The sequence below is a fragment of the Parasteatoda tepidariorum genome, chromosome 5 (assembly GCF_043381705.1).
Source record: "Parasteatoda tepidariorum isolate YZ-2023 chromosome 5, CAS_Ptep_4.0, whole genome shotgun sequence".
In the NCBI taxonomy this organism is placed as follows: Eukaryota; Metazoa; Arthropoda; class Arachnida; order Araneae; family Theridiidae; genus Parasteatoda; species Parasteatoda tepidariorum.
This window is the reverse complement of record NC_092208.1, coordinates 4,309,476-4,324,084: the sequence shown is the minus strand read 5'-3', so window position 1 is coordinate 4,324,084 and position 14,609 is coordinate 4,309,476. Positions and strand designations below refer to the sequence as shown.

General features: G+C 33.3%; 1 protein-coding gene across 1 annotated transcript; it reads left to right on the top strand.

Moving 5' to 3' along the window:
* The first annotated feature begins 2,952 nt into the window (after positions 1-2,952).
* Positions 2,953-12,648, top strand: LOC107456500 (cuticle protein 18.6-like). The gene is made up of 4 exons (XM_016074371.4): positions 2,953-3,381; positions 5,799-5,861; positions 7,972-8,239; positions 10,802-12,648. Exons 1-4 carry the CDS (start codon positions 3,304-3,306, stop codon positions 11,074-11,076), a joined length of 684 nt encoding a protein of 227 aa, XP_015929857.1. The 5' UTR covers positions 2,953-3,303; the 3' UTR covers positions 11,077-12,648.
* The last annotated feature ends 1,961 nt before the right edge of the window (positions 12,649-14,609 follow it).

The window sequence follows — 14,609 nt, the reverse complement described above, 5'->3', positions numbered from 1 at the left end:
AATTTTAATGAATCAATAGATTTGTTCAGTTATGAAATACCAAACAAAGCCATTGGCAAAATGGTGTTGTTTTGGATATAGTAGTTGCTTGCAAGAGTAATAGTTGCTTGCGTTGCTATGGCGACCGCTGCTGTTTGATAATTTTTTAGAATTCTTTTTTTCACTTTTAATTCTGTTATGCATTAAGTGGGTGAGTTTGTTTTTGAGATATGGGACCAGAGAGATCCCATAAATACTTCTTGAGTTTTGAATAAAAGAGAAATTCATCATTTGATCGATATTTTTTTGTTTTTATTGTTTTAATTAAGAATCGGAAATTCTAACCAACAGTTTAAACTGGATCGTTTTCAATACTAATTCAGGTGAATATCACAAATAAAGGGGGTAAAAAAAAATTAGATCACAACCATTTTGCCAATGTGTAACCTGTAATCGCGATCACAATTTTTTTTCTTTCCTTTTAAATTGTTTTATAGACATATGTTAAAAGTAACACTTCAGTGAATACACCTTTTTTTATTTTTTTTTCTCTTTAAACTTACATATAGTTTTAGACTAAACGGTTAAAATAAACTTTAAGATGTAAAAACCTAACAGCTAAAAAATTTTCAAACCATTATTAGATTAAATAATAAAAATGACTAAATAATAACTTTTTTTTTTACGTCGAATTATTTTTGGATAAATGAATTTTGGATAAATGAATTTGGATAATTGAATTGTGCAAAAAGATATCGATTCGAGCGAAATTATATTAAATGGCCAAACTTTCTGACCACTATCTTGGCTAATGATACGAAATCCTTAGTGGAATTCCAAATTCTAACTACTTCCACATTTTAACTGTCAAGAATCTTAACCCTAGCCGCGATGGCTCCGGGGATAGAGCATTCGCCTTCCAATGAGGTGAATCGGGTTCGAATCCCAGAGATGGCTGGTCGATAAGAATCCGCATCCTGCTTGCACCTACCACAATGCTGATGTGAAATATCCTCAGTGGTAGACGGATCATGGGTGAGAGCCCCTTTGCCGTCAGGCTAACCGAGGGAGGTTCTCTTGGTCTTCCTCTCCATGTAACGCAAATGCGAGTTAGTTCCTTTAAAAAGTCCTCCACGATGGCAAATTTCTCCTAATACTTGACTCAGGAGTTCCCTTGTCTTTTGGATAGGGTTCAAAATGACAAGGCTACGGAATTGAACATTAGCAGTTGTAAACAATAAATTGGGTCGACTGTTCAACAACTGCCAAAAAATTGAAATAAAAAAAGAATCCTAATCCATCGAAAAAAAGTACATTTTTTCAAATAAATAAATTTTCATGACGAGTTACGTTAACTTAACTAATTAGCACTAATTAATTGCTATATTGGTTACCCCTTTAAACTATAAGGTTCGTGAAAATCCGTTCATCAGAGCAAAAGTAATTCAGGGTAATGTATTGATTTCCTGCTCACTGAATACTTATTGGACAGTGTTTAACAAAATTATGACTCCTGTGGTTTCTTTGTGAATTTTAATGTAAGTAATATATATTTTCCTCAACTAAATTAAATTAATGAAAATGAACGAAGTCTACATTTTTGATAGTTTTCCATTGATGGACCAACATAATCTTGATGGTAACCATCAATAATTCCATCATTAACCATTATATTTTTTGATGGCAACCATCATAAGTAACCAGCCGGCCGAGCGGTTAGCGCGCCTGACTGCGAAGCCATTGGCTGCGGGTTCGAATCCCGCTCTGGGCTTGGATGTTTCTCTCTCTCTCTCTTTGTGCTGTCCTCTGTTGTGTGTGTGTGATGAGTGAATGTGACCCACCCTATAAACGGGTTTGTGGCAGTTTGGCGTGGGCAATGTTGCTCGCCTCCGTGACTTTGGCTCACAGGTTCCCACTGGGTAACGCGAAACAATTCTGGCATCTTCATAGACAAAGATTCTAATTCAGTGCCTGCCATTGGAAAAAAAAAAACATAAGTAACCATCACCTCAATGTGGAAATTCGAACTGATTTATGATGGTCCAACATAAGAACAGCTACTTGTTTTGTTCAGGTTGAACCATCGCGAACTTCCATCACAGTATCTTAGAAATCAAATGTTAGAACGATCATGAACAACCACCATCCCAGGGTAGGAATTAGGACTGATTCATGGTGGTTTAACATGAATAAAACCGAAATTGTTCTGATATTATATTATATTCCTGAGAACCAACAAGAATCACCATTAAACCATCATAGAAATGTATAGTTGGAGCCATCACGGATTGTTGGTCCATGAGAGTCAAACTTCTCTTGATGGTATTAAAGTAGTATTTTCCATCATGGAATAACAGTAGTTTGTTGACATATGAAAGACCATGAACAAGTAAGAGAAAATGTTGGATGATGGTGACCATCAAATGATGTTGGACCATCATGCACTGAAACCAACATAAACCATCAAACATTTTTTACGGGACCATCAAGAATTTTGACTTCAGCATGCATATAATTTTTAAGAGATATATTTAAATATGAATATTCTGTTAACAATATCAACATTTTTCATCAGCAATATCTGTTACAAAATTTGTAAGACCACCAATCAAAATGAATAAATACCTTAAGAAAATAAGGGCTGATTCCATTTATAGAAATAATAAGAATACTTTTAGAACACTTAAAATTTGCTATATTTTAAAAGAGGATATAACAATCGCGATATCAATCTTTATATCATTTTGATATCTAGTTTATTTTTAAAACAATTTTTTTTCGAAATACAGAATTTTATGCTATCATTAAGATAACGATGAAACGTCTGAAGTTGTTTAAATTCCAGATGAAGCGAAAATAAGAGTTAAATTACTACTTCAAACGGTTTAAGTTAACTACAAAAGGAAAATCCACCCAATCCCTTGCAGCCTAAGTCTTCTTCCGAATATTTTAATAAAAAGGGAGCGGAAAAAAATATTTATCGTCCGAGTACGCCAAGTGTTTTGGTAAATAACACGATACGATTCAAGGTCGCATAAAACAACGCATCTTTAGCTTCAGGCTAATGACAGAATGTAAACCATGTCTGGGGGGAAAACGATTCTTTTTTTTTTCCGTTAAGAACAGTTTTTAAGTTCTAGGAAGTGAAATGATAGGGGATTTTAACTCAAAAAAGAATCTTTTTGTTATTCACCGCCAAGTGTGCGAACATATTTTAGCATTCAAATCGTTTGCTACATTTGATCACTTTTACATTTATTTTAACACTTCCGGATGGTGTTTTAGAAAGTGGATTTCCGTTTTGTTTGGCGACATATAAAAGGTATGTCAGGCGTCCGAAAATCATCACTCAAACAGTTCGTTTGGTTTAGAACAGAAGAAGATTTTAGCAACATGTATCAGGTATGTATTTAAACAGAATGTTTGTTTTGAGTCACTCGGAGATTCATTCTTAAGAAAAGTGTTTGAAATCTTTAAATGAAATGGGATAAGCATTAATATAATTGTTGCAAGCAATAGCAAATACAGTTTTTACAATTCAACAATTTTGTAGAAAAATCAATTACCAGCGAAATAACGAAGTTGTTAGATAAGTACAATAATAATAAAGTTATAAGCTATTTCAAAAAACTGTTTAACAAATTTGATACAAAGATTAAAGCTTATTAAAAAATGTTTAGTACAAAACACCATAAAAAAGCCTATAAATTGATGCACTGTCAGACCTCTATTTAACGAAGTCGCTAAATCCCGATAAGTTCGTTGTATGGAAAATTCATTAAATAAAAAATTACCTTTTGAAATACTTAAACAACACAAAACAGGTTTTAAATTCATAAACACTAGGCATAATTAAAATAGTAATTGATACACAGTTATCTCGTAAATTAGTATCTACTATTTATTTTATAAATCTTTACCATGAAAGAAATCTGCATGGAAAGCAAGACTAAAGCAAAACATTATCCAGTGTTACACTATCATGCTACAAACATTTTGAACTAACTAAAGCTAAATTTATGTATAAAATTATAGCTGCATTTATTATAAAAGTAATTTTAAACAAACATTACCATATGCGTTCTTAAGTTTAATTGCTATTGATAAAATCCGTTAATTTTGTCTGAATTTTTCGTTTGAGATGCGAACAAAAGGGAAAAGGATTTTATCGCTTTCTGTAAGGCTTTGACGCATTTCCCCCATAAAATGTGTTAACAAGTTTGAAATGTTCTGAAATATTTTGAGAAATAAGATTGAAAGAAAAGCTCGTTAAATAGAAAATTCACTTCGCTATTTGGAAGTTATTTTACGAAGGAATTTCCAAAATGTTCCTCGAAAAAGTCGCAAAATGGAAGTTCGTTCAATAGAAGTCCGACTGTATATAAAAAGCATTCTATTCTTGGAAAACTCACTGAAATAAGAACAGGAAATTCGTTCTACTAGCTGAGTACAAAATCGTGTAAACCCTTATAAAGTCCCACTTCTATTTTTCATACGTCAGTTAAAATTTCTCATAATTAACTGTAATTGTAATCAGTGCTGCAATTGGGGAAAAAAATAATTCGGGGAACTCTCCTATGAACAGGGTATATGCCATAGTATTGCCGCGTTAGGCTTAAAAATGACCAGTTTAAGTTACTTAACCAGCTTTAATTCTAAGAAGAAGACATTTATTTTGTAAAAAAAAAAGGGGGGGGGGATTATTTACTCTTAGAGTAGCTCCTTTGCTTACCAGATTATTGAAAATATGTAAAACAAAGTTATAAAGAAATATAATCTCATTTATTATTCGCAATTTTGCAAACCACATGAAATTAAATAAAGCAATTTTATAAAAGATTTTATTCTCTTTAAATATTTGCTTTAATTACTTAGCTTTTCAGCTACATTAAAAATTTTAATCACTATACACATTTCCGAAATTATATTTTTTTACAGGACTATTCTAATTGTGTGTGTTTGCAAACAAGCCCAAAAAATTGCACCCGTAAGAGGTGAAAGTTCACTTGTTCTTTCGAATCTGATTGGCATAATTTGCACTTTGTTCAATGTAAAAAAAAAAATTCTGGAATCAAACAAAACATTTTGTTACACTGCGTAAAAAAATAATAAATAAATAAAGAGAGAATGAAAACGGAGAAGAAGAAAAAACAGGTTGGTAATCCTTTCAAATATTTAAAAAATTTTTACTACGGCAAGCTAAATATTTGGGGGAACGGCGTTGCCCCGGGTTCCCCAAACTACAGCACTGACTGCAACAAGTCATTATATTAATTACAAATCAATAAGAGAGCCGTGATGGCTCAAGGGATAGAGCGTTCGCCTACCATTGAGGTGAACTGGGTTCGAATCCCAACGATGGCTAATCGATACAAATTCCACTTGTACCGACCACAGTGCTGACGTGAAATATCCTCAGTGGTAGACGGATCATGAGTTAGAGTCCCCTTGCCGTCAGTCTAACCGTGGGAGTTTTTCGTGGTATCCCTCTCCATGTAAAGCAAATTTTAGTTAGTTCCACCAAAAATTCCTCTAAGAAGGCAAATTTCTCCCACTACTTGATCCAGGAGTTTCCTTGTCTTCTGGATTGGTTTTAAAATGACAAGGCTGCAGAGTTGAACATTGGAAGACGTAAACCCAAAAAATTGAGTAGACTATTCAGCGACGTTTATAAAATCCATAAGAGAGTGGTACATTGCTGCAATTGTACAACACTGCATTAACAATTGAAATAAAAATGTCTGATCGGGTGTGTATTTTTGTCAACTATTGTTAATTACTGCTAATTATCCTGTTGTTAACAATTGTGTATTTTTTAGGTTCTCGTTCTCTTCAGCTGTGCTTTATTGGCACGTTCACAAACTGTGCTTTTAGCTCCACAAGTAAGCAATAACTTCTTGTAACGATTATTTTACTTTCTCATATTTGAATTTTAAAGTATTGGATCTTTCATGCGGGAAATTCATTCTCGGTATCTTGAATCTGACATCGGTATCTTGAATTGACACACAAATAGCTGTTTGTAAGACTTAAATATATGGTATTCATATTAACCTATAATATTTAAACTAAATCAGGTATGATATTATATGATAAAATAACACCATACCATGGAGAAATTGTTGCTCACTTACAATATAGGGCCCCATAGCGCTTTTAAGTAGTCTTATAATTTTCAAACTCGGTCAGGAATTAGATTATACTATATTTTATTACCGTACCACAAAAGTTTATTAAGGACAATTTATGGCTCCCACAATGTGGTACAGCTGCAAATTAGAGAGCATGGGACAAAATGGTTCCATTAAAAATCGCGGTAAATTACTTAAAAAGTTCGAAAAGTTCTTGAAAAATTCCAGGTGGTAGGGTTAAATGATAGGAAGCAACAAATTGCTTGTCCGTCCTGAGCGTCCAGGGTTCGAACCTCGAACATAGTCATTAATTTATATTTAGTAAAAATATTTTTAGTCATTTTAGAATACTGTAACGTAATTAAAATATTCCTTTGCTTTAAATTATTATTTTATTCCTTTATATAGGCGTAAGATGATAAAAGCGTTAAAATGAAGAAATAGTTTTCTTTATTATATACTACTTATGATCCCATATCTCCCTTTAGTTTTAACCTATAATATTCAAAGTAAGGGCCAGGATAGCCTGGTAGGTAGAGCATTGGGCCCATGTCGAAGAGATCGTGGGTTAAATTCCCGCAGATGGTGACTGATGCACGTTAAATCCATCATGTCACAAAGTCCTCCATGTTCAATAACAAATCTATAACTCTGAATATACTGATCCAGGAGTTCCATTGTCTTCTGGATAGGGTTAAGAATTACTAGGATATGGAGTTGAACATTGGTAGTCGTACACCCAAACATTGGTCGGCTGTTCAACGATTTTTATAAAAAAATAGTAATATTCAAACTCGGTCACGTATTACATTACAACATATTATGCTACCATACCAAAGGAAATAATTATAAATAAATTAGGGGTTTACAATGTGGCGCAGTATTTAAGTATTTATATGTTTCTACGTGCTTATACTAGCGTTAAAAGTAAGATTTTGTTGGTTATATATCGTATAGATGTAGTCCTCCCATCCAAATTTATAGACATCTAAACTTCTCAAAAGTTCAATTAATTATTCTCAGTGGCCTAATTTCTGTTATCTCGACTGTAAACACGTAAAACTTTCAAAGACTGATCATGGAAAAATCTTAATTATGCTTTAAGAGTTCGAATTTCCAAAAAAAGTAGGTATTCTTCATGTGTTTTAAAAAATTTCAGTCTTAAGTCCGAATTTATGTATCCTACATGACTAAAACCATGTCTTCACGTTTCTCTTGGACACACAATCGATAAATGTTCTTTAAAGACTACAATAAAAGAGTTTAAATTGCGTTAAAAAAAAATTCTTTTTTTTAAAAAGCACTACAATTTTATGGTATATTTGTGTCAGAAATTTTGAACTTCCTAAAAGAAATTATTAAATTATACTATAAAAAGAGCGTGCTTTTTGAGCAGATTTTCTTCTTCTTCTTTGTCAGCGCAACAGCCCCTTGCGGGCCTTAGTTGCTTTAACAGCTGACAAACGCCTTCTATCCATGGCAACTCCCTTCCAATTTCTGATCTTTTCCGAGGTTTCTGAGGTTTTCCGGTCATTTTCGATGTTGCTGAGTCATCTAGTTGGGGGCCTGCCTCTTGAACATATTTTAACATTGTGAAATAGTGCCTTGTGAACAAATTACCAATACTAATTTCAATACTGTAAAAATATTGCGAATTTTCAGAAAATTTCAGCTTTAATATTATTATTGCAAATTTGCATCTTCATTTTAATTGTGTAAATTTTAACTTTGGTTTAACGCTGGCAAAAATATCGGTCTTTTTTCATAAATTTGCTTTTAATGATGTTTTCAGCAAATTTACTTTTCAAAAATACAGTGTAAATATTGTGCCTACTATAATAAAAAATCAATTGATTTTTAGCCGAACAACAATGATTTGTCTGCCCCAACCCCCTATCAATTCAACTACAATGCACCTGCAATCGGTGGTGGAAGCTCCCACGAACAGACGGGTGACGAATACGGGAGAGTGACCGGAAGCTATTCAGTAGCCGATGAAGATGGAAGACAGAGAATTGTAAACTATGTAGCTGATGAAAATGGTTTCAGAGCTTCCATCTCAACCAATGAACCAGGAACCAGCAACGAGAACCCAGCTGACGTATCCATAGAATCCAGCGCCGACCAAGGTTTGATGACTCATTTTTATTTTTCGTTTAGGCTTATTACATATAGGCTTTTAAGAAATCATTAGGCTTACTGCAAAAATCCTTTAATGCTGCTATTTGAAATAGGCTCTCAGTAATATACAAATTATCTAAAATAAATCAGGCCGATTTGAGCGACGAATAATTTCTAATTTCTCAGCTTTCTAATTTGCTTAAAAAACCGTGATGGACCGGGATAGCTTGGTTGGTAGGGCACTGGGCCCATGTCCAAGAGTTCGTGGGTTCAATCCCGGGCTCAGGTTCCCGTGTAGCAAATGGTGAGTGATGCATGTTAAATCTGTCGAGAGTCGCAAAATTCCTCCATGTTCCCATAACAAATCAATACCTCTGGTGGAACCAGGAGTTTCCTTGTCTTCTGAATTGGTTCGAAATGACAAGGCTACGGAGTTAAACATTAGTAGTCGTAAACCCAAAATTGGGTCGGCTGTTCAACGATGGATATAAAATAAAATAAATAGCTGTGTTGGCTTTTTAGGCATTAATATGGGGAAACTAAGGGTGAAGGACTGGGATTCGCCCCCCCCCCCCAGTGGTGGCTTGTCTGAGAACTTAAAGCAGTTTGTGCATAATTCTAATCACATAGCCAAAAGCATACCAGAAGTCACTAAAATATGGAACCTTAACCTCCATGAAGGCCCTGGTTCTCAAGGGCCTGTAGTGGGAATGGTTTACTTTTTCAATTAATCTAAAAATATGTGAACTCGCAGCGCATTCAAGTGCAGAGCTAATCAGAAGTTTATCCAATTAAAATGTTAAAGGCCGGGATAGCCTAGTTGTTTGGGCACTGGACCCATGCTCAAGAGGTCGTGGGTTTGATCCCCACCGACCGAAGACTCCCCGTGTAGTAGATGGTGACTGATAAACGTTAAATCTGTCGAGTCACAAAGTCCTCCATGTTCCCACGACAAATTCTACCTCTGGGAGTACTGATCCAGGAGTTTCCTTGTCTTCTGGATTGGTTCAAAATTACAAGGCTTCAAAGTTGAACATTAGTAGTCGTAAATCCAAAATTGGCTCGGCTGTTCAACGACGATTGTAAAATAAAATAAAATTAAATTAAAATGTTAGAAACTTTTCGAAAATGTTTGCGACTAACAGGATAAATTAATTTGTCACCGCTTTACAATTTCCCCTATAAAATATGGTAATTTGAAGTATTTTTGTTCACTTATTATTTGTTACAGAACTTTTCCGTTTTTTGGTACTAAATAATTCTTTTCATATCAGGTTTAGTAATGTGAAAGAAATTAAAAAATAATTCGCGTTTTTTACTATCAAAGCAATATTTCAGTTCTAGAATTATTGTTTTATTGACAACAATTTGCACCAATGCCAAAGCTCTTACTTTCAACAGAAAAATGTAACAATTTGTTTTTAAATGTATCACGTTACTCTCCATTTCCAATAAAAAATATGTTTTTGAAATGAAAGATTCAATATCTTAACTATCGCATTCTTCTGATAATTTATTACATCTTTTGTTCAAAACAAATACATCAAAGTTTGGGTAAAATAGTCATAATAGTAATAACGTGTATATTTTGTTTAGAAATTTAAATGGTACGTATTTCAATAAAAGTGTATCACATTTAAAATATTTTTTGGCTTGTATATGCAGTAAGGTGCTCATAGTTCCTTCGTTGATGTTGAAGTTTTATTGAGACGGTGTACAATTCAAGCAATGTCCACGTCTATTGATCGTGATCGAGCCTTGATGGCTCGGATAGAGCGATTCAGGGGATAGAGCGATTCCGCATCCGGCTTGCACCGACCACAGTGCTGACGTAAAATATCTTTAGTGGCAGACGGATCATGGGTTAGACTCCCCTTGCCGTCAGGCTAACCGTAGAAGGTTCTCGTGGTCTTCCTCTCCATGTAACGCAAATACGGGTTAGTTCCATCATAAAGTCCTCCATGAAAGGCAAATTTCTCCCTATACTTGATCCAGGAGTTCCCTTGTCTTCTGTATTGGGTTCAAAGTTACAAGGCTACGGAGTTGAGCATTAGTAGTCGTGAACCCAAAACATTGGCTACCAAAAAAAAAGCCTGGTTGGTAGGGCACTGGGCCCATGTCCAAGAGGTCGTGGGTTCGATCCCCTCCGACCGAAGACTCCCCGTGTAGTAAATGGTGACTGGTGCATGTCATATCAGTCGAGTCACAAGGTCCTCCAAGTTCCTGTAACAAATCATACCTCTGGGGGTACTGATACAGGAGTTCCCTTGTCTTCTGTATTGGGTTCAAATTTTCAAGGCTACGGAGTTAAAGTCGCAAAGCCAAAAAATTGGGTCATCTCTTCAACGACTTTTATAGATTGACCGGGTTCAAATTTATGTAGTCCTGGCTGTTGTAAGATGTAAGAAAAAATGGGTTTGACCATGGTTGTTTAATGAGACTGGGAGGCATTTTGCGCAACAAGTTGGAACAGCTTAAGCGATCACATTATCGTAAATTATTAATGCAAGTTAATAATGCAAAATTAAAATTCATATTTATATGATTTACTCATATGTTGATTTTTGCAGGGTTCCAAGCATATGCAGCAGCTCCTCAACCAGTAGCAGTTGCTCAACCTGTTGTAGCTCCTCCAGCAGTCTTACCTTTTCAACCAACATTAGTTCCTATTCAACCCAACCTCATTCCATTCAACAACCAACCAAACATCATCCCCATTGGTGCCATAGATGCCAGACGATTTTTCAGCCAACCGTTGATTGGTGGATTTCTTCCCTTTCCAAATTTAGGACAACCCGCCTTCCTTCCTTTTGCTAACAATCAATTTCAACCCATACGGAGATAAATGAAAACGATACCGGAAAAAATGTATATAATATTCGAAAATATCAACATTTATTTTATATTTAATAAGTAAAAACACGATAGCTGTAATTCCAAGCAGGTTTTTAATATTTATTTTTATTTATTTATACCCTCAAATATGGAATTCTTGATTTTATTCAATTTCTACTCTTATTTCACTATATCTTGTTCAAATTTTCAATCGTTAATAAAATACTTTTTATTCATCCACTATCAAGTACAAATACAATTTTTTTAAAGTGGATGACACTTGACGTTAATACAGTTTTTTTTTTCAAATATTAATTCATTCATTAAATGTAATTAATTAATTTTAATTTTATAGGGGAGAAACAATTTTAATTATTTAATAAAAAGTAACTATCAAAATATCGGAATAGAGATTTATATGGAATTATTTCCATGTTTCGAGCTTATAGTAGTATTAGTATATTTTCTAAATCTAGGTGGTTCTTAAGCCTTTCTTTTTAATGCTAATACTTTTGCTTAGCTTTAGTTTATATTTTTTAATAAAAAGCGCGCTTAAATGCTTTTATTAAGACTAATATTTTCTGTGTCAAAACTTTAAATGTAACGCCTCTTTGATCACCCGATTACCGATTTCTAATTTTTACAGAAAGGACGGCAAATGGAAAATAGGGTTTAAAGTCATCAACTAACAAACTATAAACATTGTGAAATATCTATTCTACTTTGCTATTGCATTACAAACATGCCGTTCATTTTTTTAAAAATAAAATCGGGAGAAAATTTAAACGAGCAAGTGAGTGTAAAAAAAGGACATTTTAAGTTCGCAAAATCTTGTTTTATTCGTAGGAGATATTTAAAGTTTTTTAGCTTTAGTCACCTTGACTCAAAAAATATGAAATTCTCTCTAAATTATTTCAACTTATTAAGTTGTTGCGTATGCCTGTGAAGGCAGAGAGGGTACGATTGTTCTTGTTTTCCAGTGGCGCCATCTATGGCCGAGAATTAAGTTATTAAGTATGATTAATTTATCGGCAAAATGTAATCCTCAACCAATAAAAAATTATTGGTTAGAGAGTATTATTTTCCTATTTGCCTCCTTCCTTTTTTTAAAAAAGAAAATCTAGAATTGCTTAATAAGGATGAAAATATGTAAGTTCAAATTTTGTTTAAAAATGTATAATCACATTAACCATAATATTTCTCCGATTTTGTTACAGCCTAAATTTTATATATAGTATTTAAATCTTTCAAAATAAGTATACAAATAAATAAAAAAGAACTAAACTTTACATATTGAACTTAAATTTTTAAAAATAACATTATTGGTTACGTTTATGAAAATATCAGTTTTGACTCTTTGCTAATATGGTTGCAATTGTTTGTACTTCTATTCTTATAATGTAGCACTTTTTCTTGGGTAATGAATAATTCTATTCATCAATCAGATGAATAGAATGATTTCTTTTAATAAACTTACTTTGTAGCTATTCATTGATTTTCATTAATCTATGTTTGTCAACTATTTTTATGCACTCATAATGTAAAAATTGTAGAATTTGTAAATAAAATTGTATATTGATAATTTTTTGTTACTTATTTTTCCTCGATAATATTGATGTCCATGATAGTTTTGCAGCAAAGGTTTTATTTCTACTTTATAAGTCTATATCGCAAACTTTATTGCAGTTTATTACGAAAACCAAGTACTCTGACACAAAAGTCAACTTACTTCAGAAAGTCAGGATAAAATCTTTCAAAATTGATACAATTTGTTATGAAGAAACTTCCTCGGTTATATTTTGAATAACAAATTTTCTTTTTGGTTTAAAAGTTTAGAGCAAGCTTTATTGCAATTTTTTACGAAAACCAAGTACGCAAAAGTCAACTTAATTCAGAAAGCCTCAATCAGATCTCTTAAAATTGATACAATTTGTTTCATAGAAAGTACCTCTGTTATATTTCGAATAACAAATTTTCTTTTTGCTAGACATACGACAATTTAATGGAAAGTATAAAATTCCATAGTGAATAGGCTTTGATTTTTATTGAAACATCCCAAGAATCAGGTTTAATTTGGTACCAGAAAATCCAATAATTTTTTCAAAGAAAAAATTTGGCACCAAACAAGTGCCTCATTTGTGCATTTTAAAAATTTATGTGAAATTTCGATCAGTTTTCAAAAACAAATTTTAAAAAGAAAGTTTCTCTATAATTTATTTAGAAAATATTTCGCTGTTAACATAAAGAATTCCTTATATTTTAGTTCTTATTACCGTCATTGAACAGACGACCCATATTTTGAGTTTACAACAACCAATGTTCAACTCCGTAGCCTTGTAATTTTAAGCCCAATCCAGGAGACAAGGGAACTCCTGGATTAAGTATCGAGCAGGATGCGTAGCGTTTTTTAAAGGTGCTTATTTTCGTTTTTTAAAAGCCCTTAAAAGCTTTTTTCATTGGGTGTTTTTAAAAAGTGATTAATTTTCCCTTTTTCAAAATGAGATTTTTCCTTTACCATGTTGATTTTCGCTACGAATTATACAAAAAGACACAGTTCACATTGTTCTATTCAACGTTTTCTCAATTAATACAACCCCAATCTATTTCGTCGTATTGTCAGTCCGTAGCGTATAAAAACGCCATTCGTTTAATTTTATTCAAAATTTCATGATTTTTGACNTTAATTTTTTTTTTTTTTTTTTGACATGACAGTTACAACAAGAGAAAACCGTCCATTGTCCAAAACTTTCCAACTCTGCCTAATTATGATATTTTTTTAAAGTGCTTAAAATATTTTTGAGTGCTTGAAAAGTGCTTATTTTTTGTTGAATAATTTGGCTCCGCACCCTGTCGAGAGAAATTTGCCTTCGTGGAGGATTTTATGCTGGAACTAACCAGCATCTGCGTTACTTGGAGAGGAATACCACGAAAATCTCCCAGATTAGCCTCATGGCAAGAGGATTCTAACTCACGATCCGTCTACTACTGAGGATATCTTACGTCGGCACTGTGCCCGGTGCAAGCCGAGTGCGAAATTCGTTCTGACAAGCCATGCATGGTGAACGCTCTATCCCCTGAGCCACCATGACGCGTAAGGAATTCATTATAAAGATTTGATCCCTTGTACAGCAGATCCATATTTACTGAGGAAAACTTATCTGATCAGGGGTTTGAGTCATGATCAATGAAGGCATCCGATCGAATGAAAGCTCATAAATATTTTTTATTGGTTAAGAATAAGGCTTTATTACACGAAGAATAAAATATAAGTTTAAATATGAACTCTTAGATCATTTGCACAATAGGAAAAAAAAACATTTGATATGTGAATATTTCGTTGTAAAAGAAGTTATAGGGATAGTAGTTATAGACAATGTCAACCTTCATCTGTGAAAAGTTACCCCAACATAGAATCGAGTTAACATGTCTTATATACTAGTAAATTGGAATTGTATTTATATATTACTAGTATATAATATTTATGTATATTATATACTGGTAAATTCGAATTGTATTTTTGTAGTGGTAGGTACACTGCAGTAC

Bases quoted from the DNA above. Each gene is read 5' to 3' on its own strand.
- LOC107456500 (XM_016074371.4), top strand. From the start codon at position 3,304: ATGTCAGGCGTCCGAAAATCATCACTCAAACAGTTCGTTTGGTTTAGA. The intron at 3,382-5,798 runs GTATGTATTTAA...TGTATTTTTTAG, and splicing joins ATTTTAGCAACATGTATCAG to GTTCTCGTTCTCTTCAGCTG. The intron at 8,240-10,801 runs GTTTGATGACTC...TGATTTTTGCAG, and splicing joins AGAATCCAGCGCCGACCAAG to GGTTCCAAGCATATGCAGCA.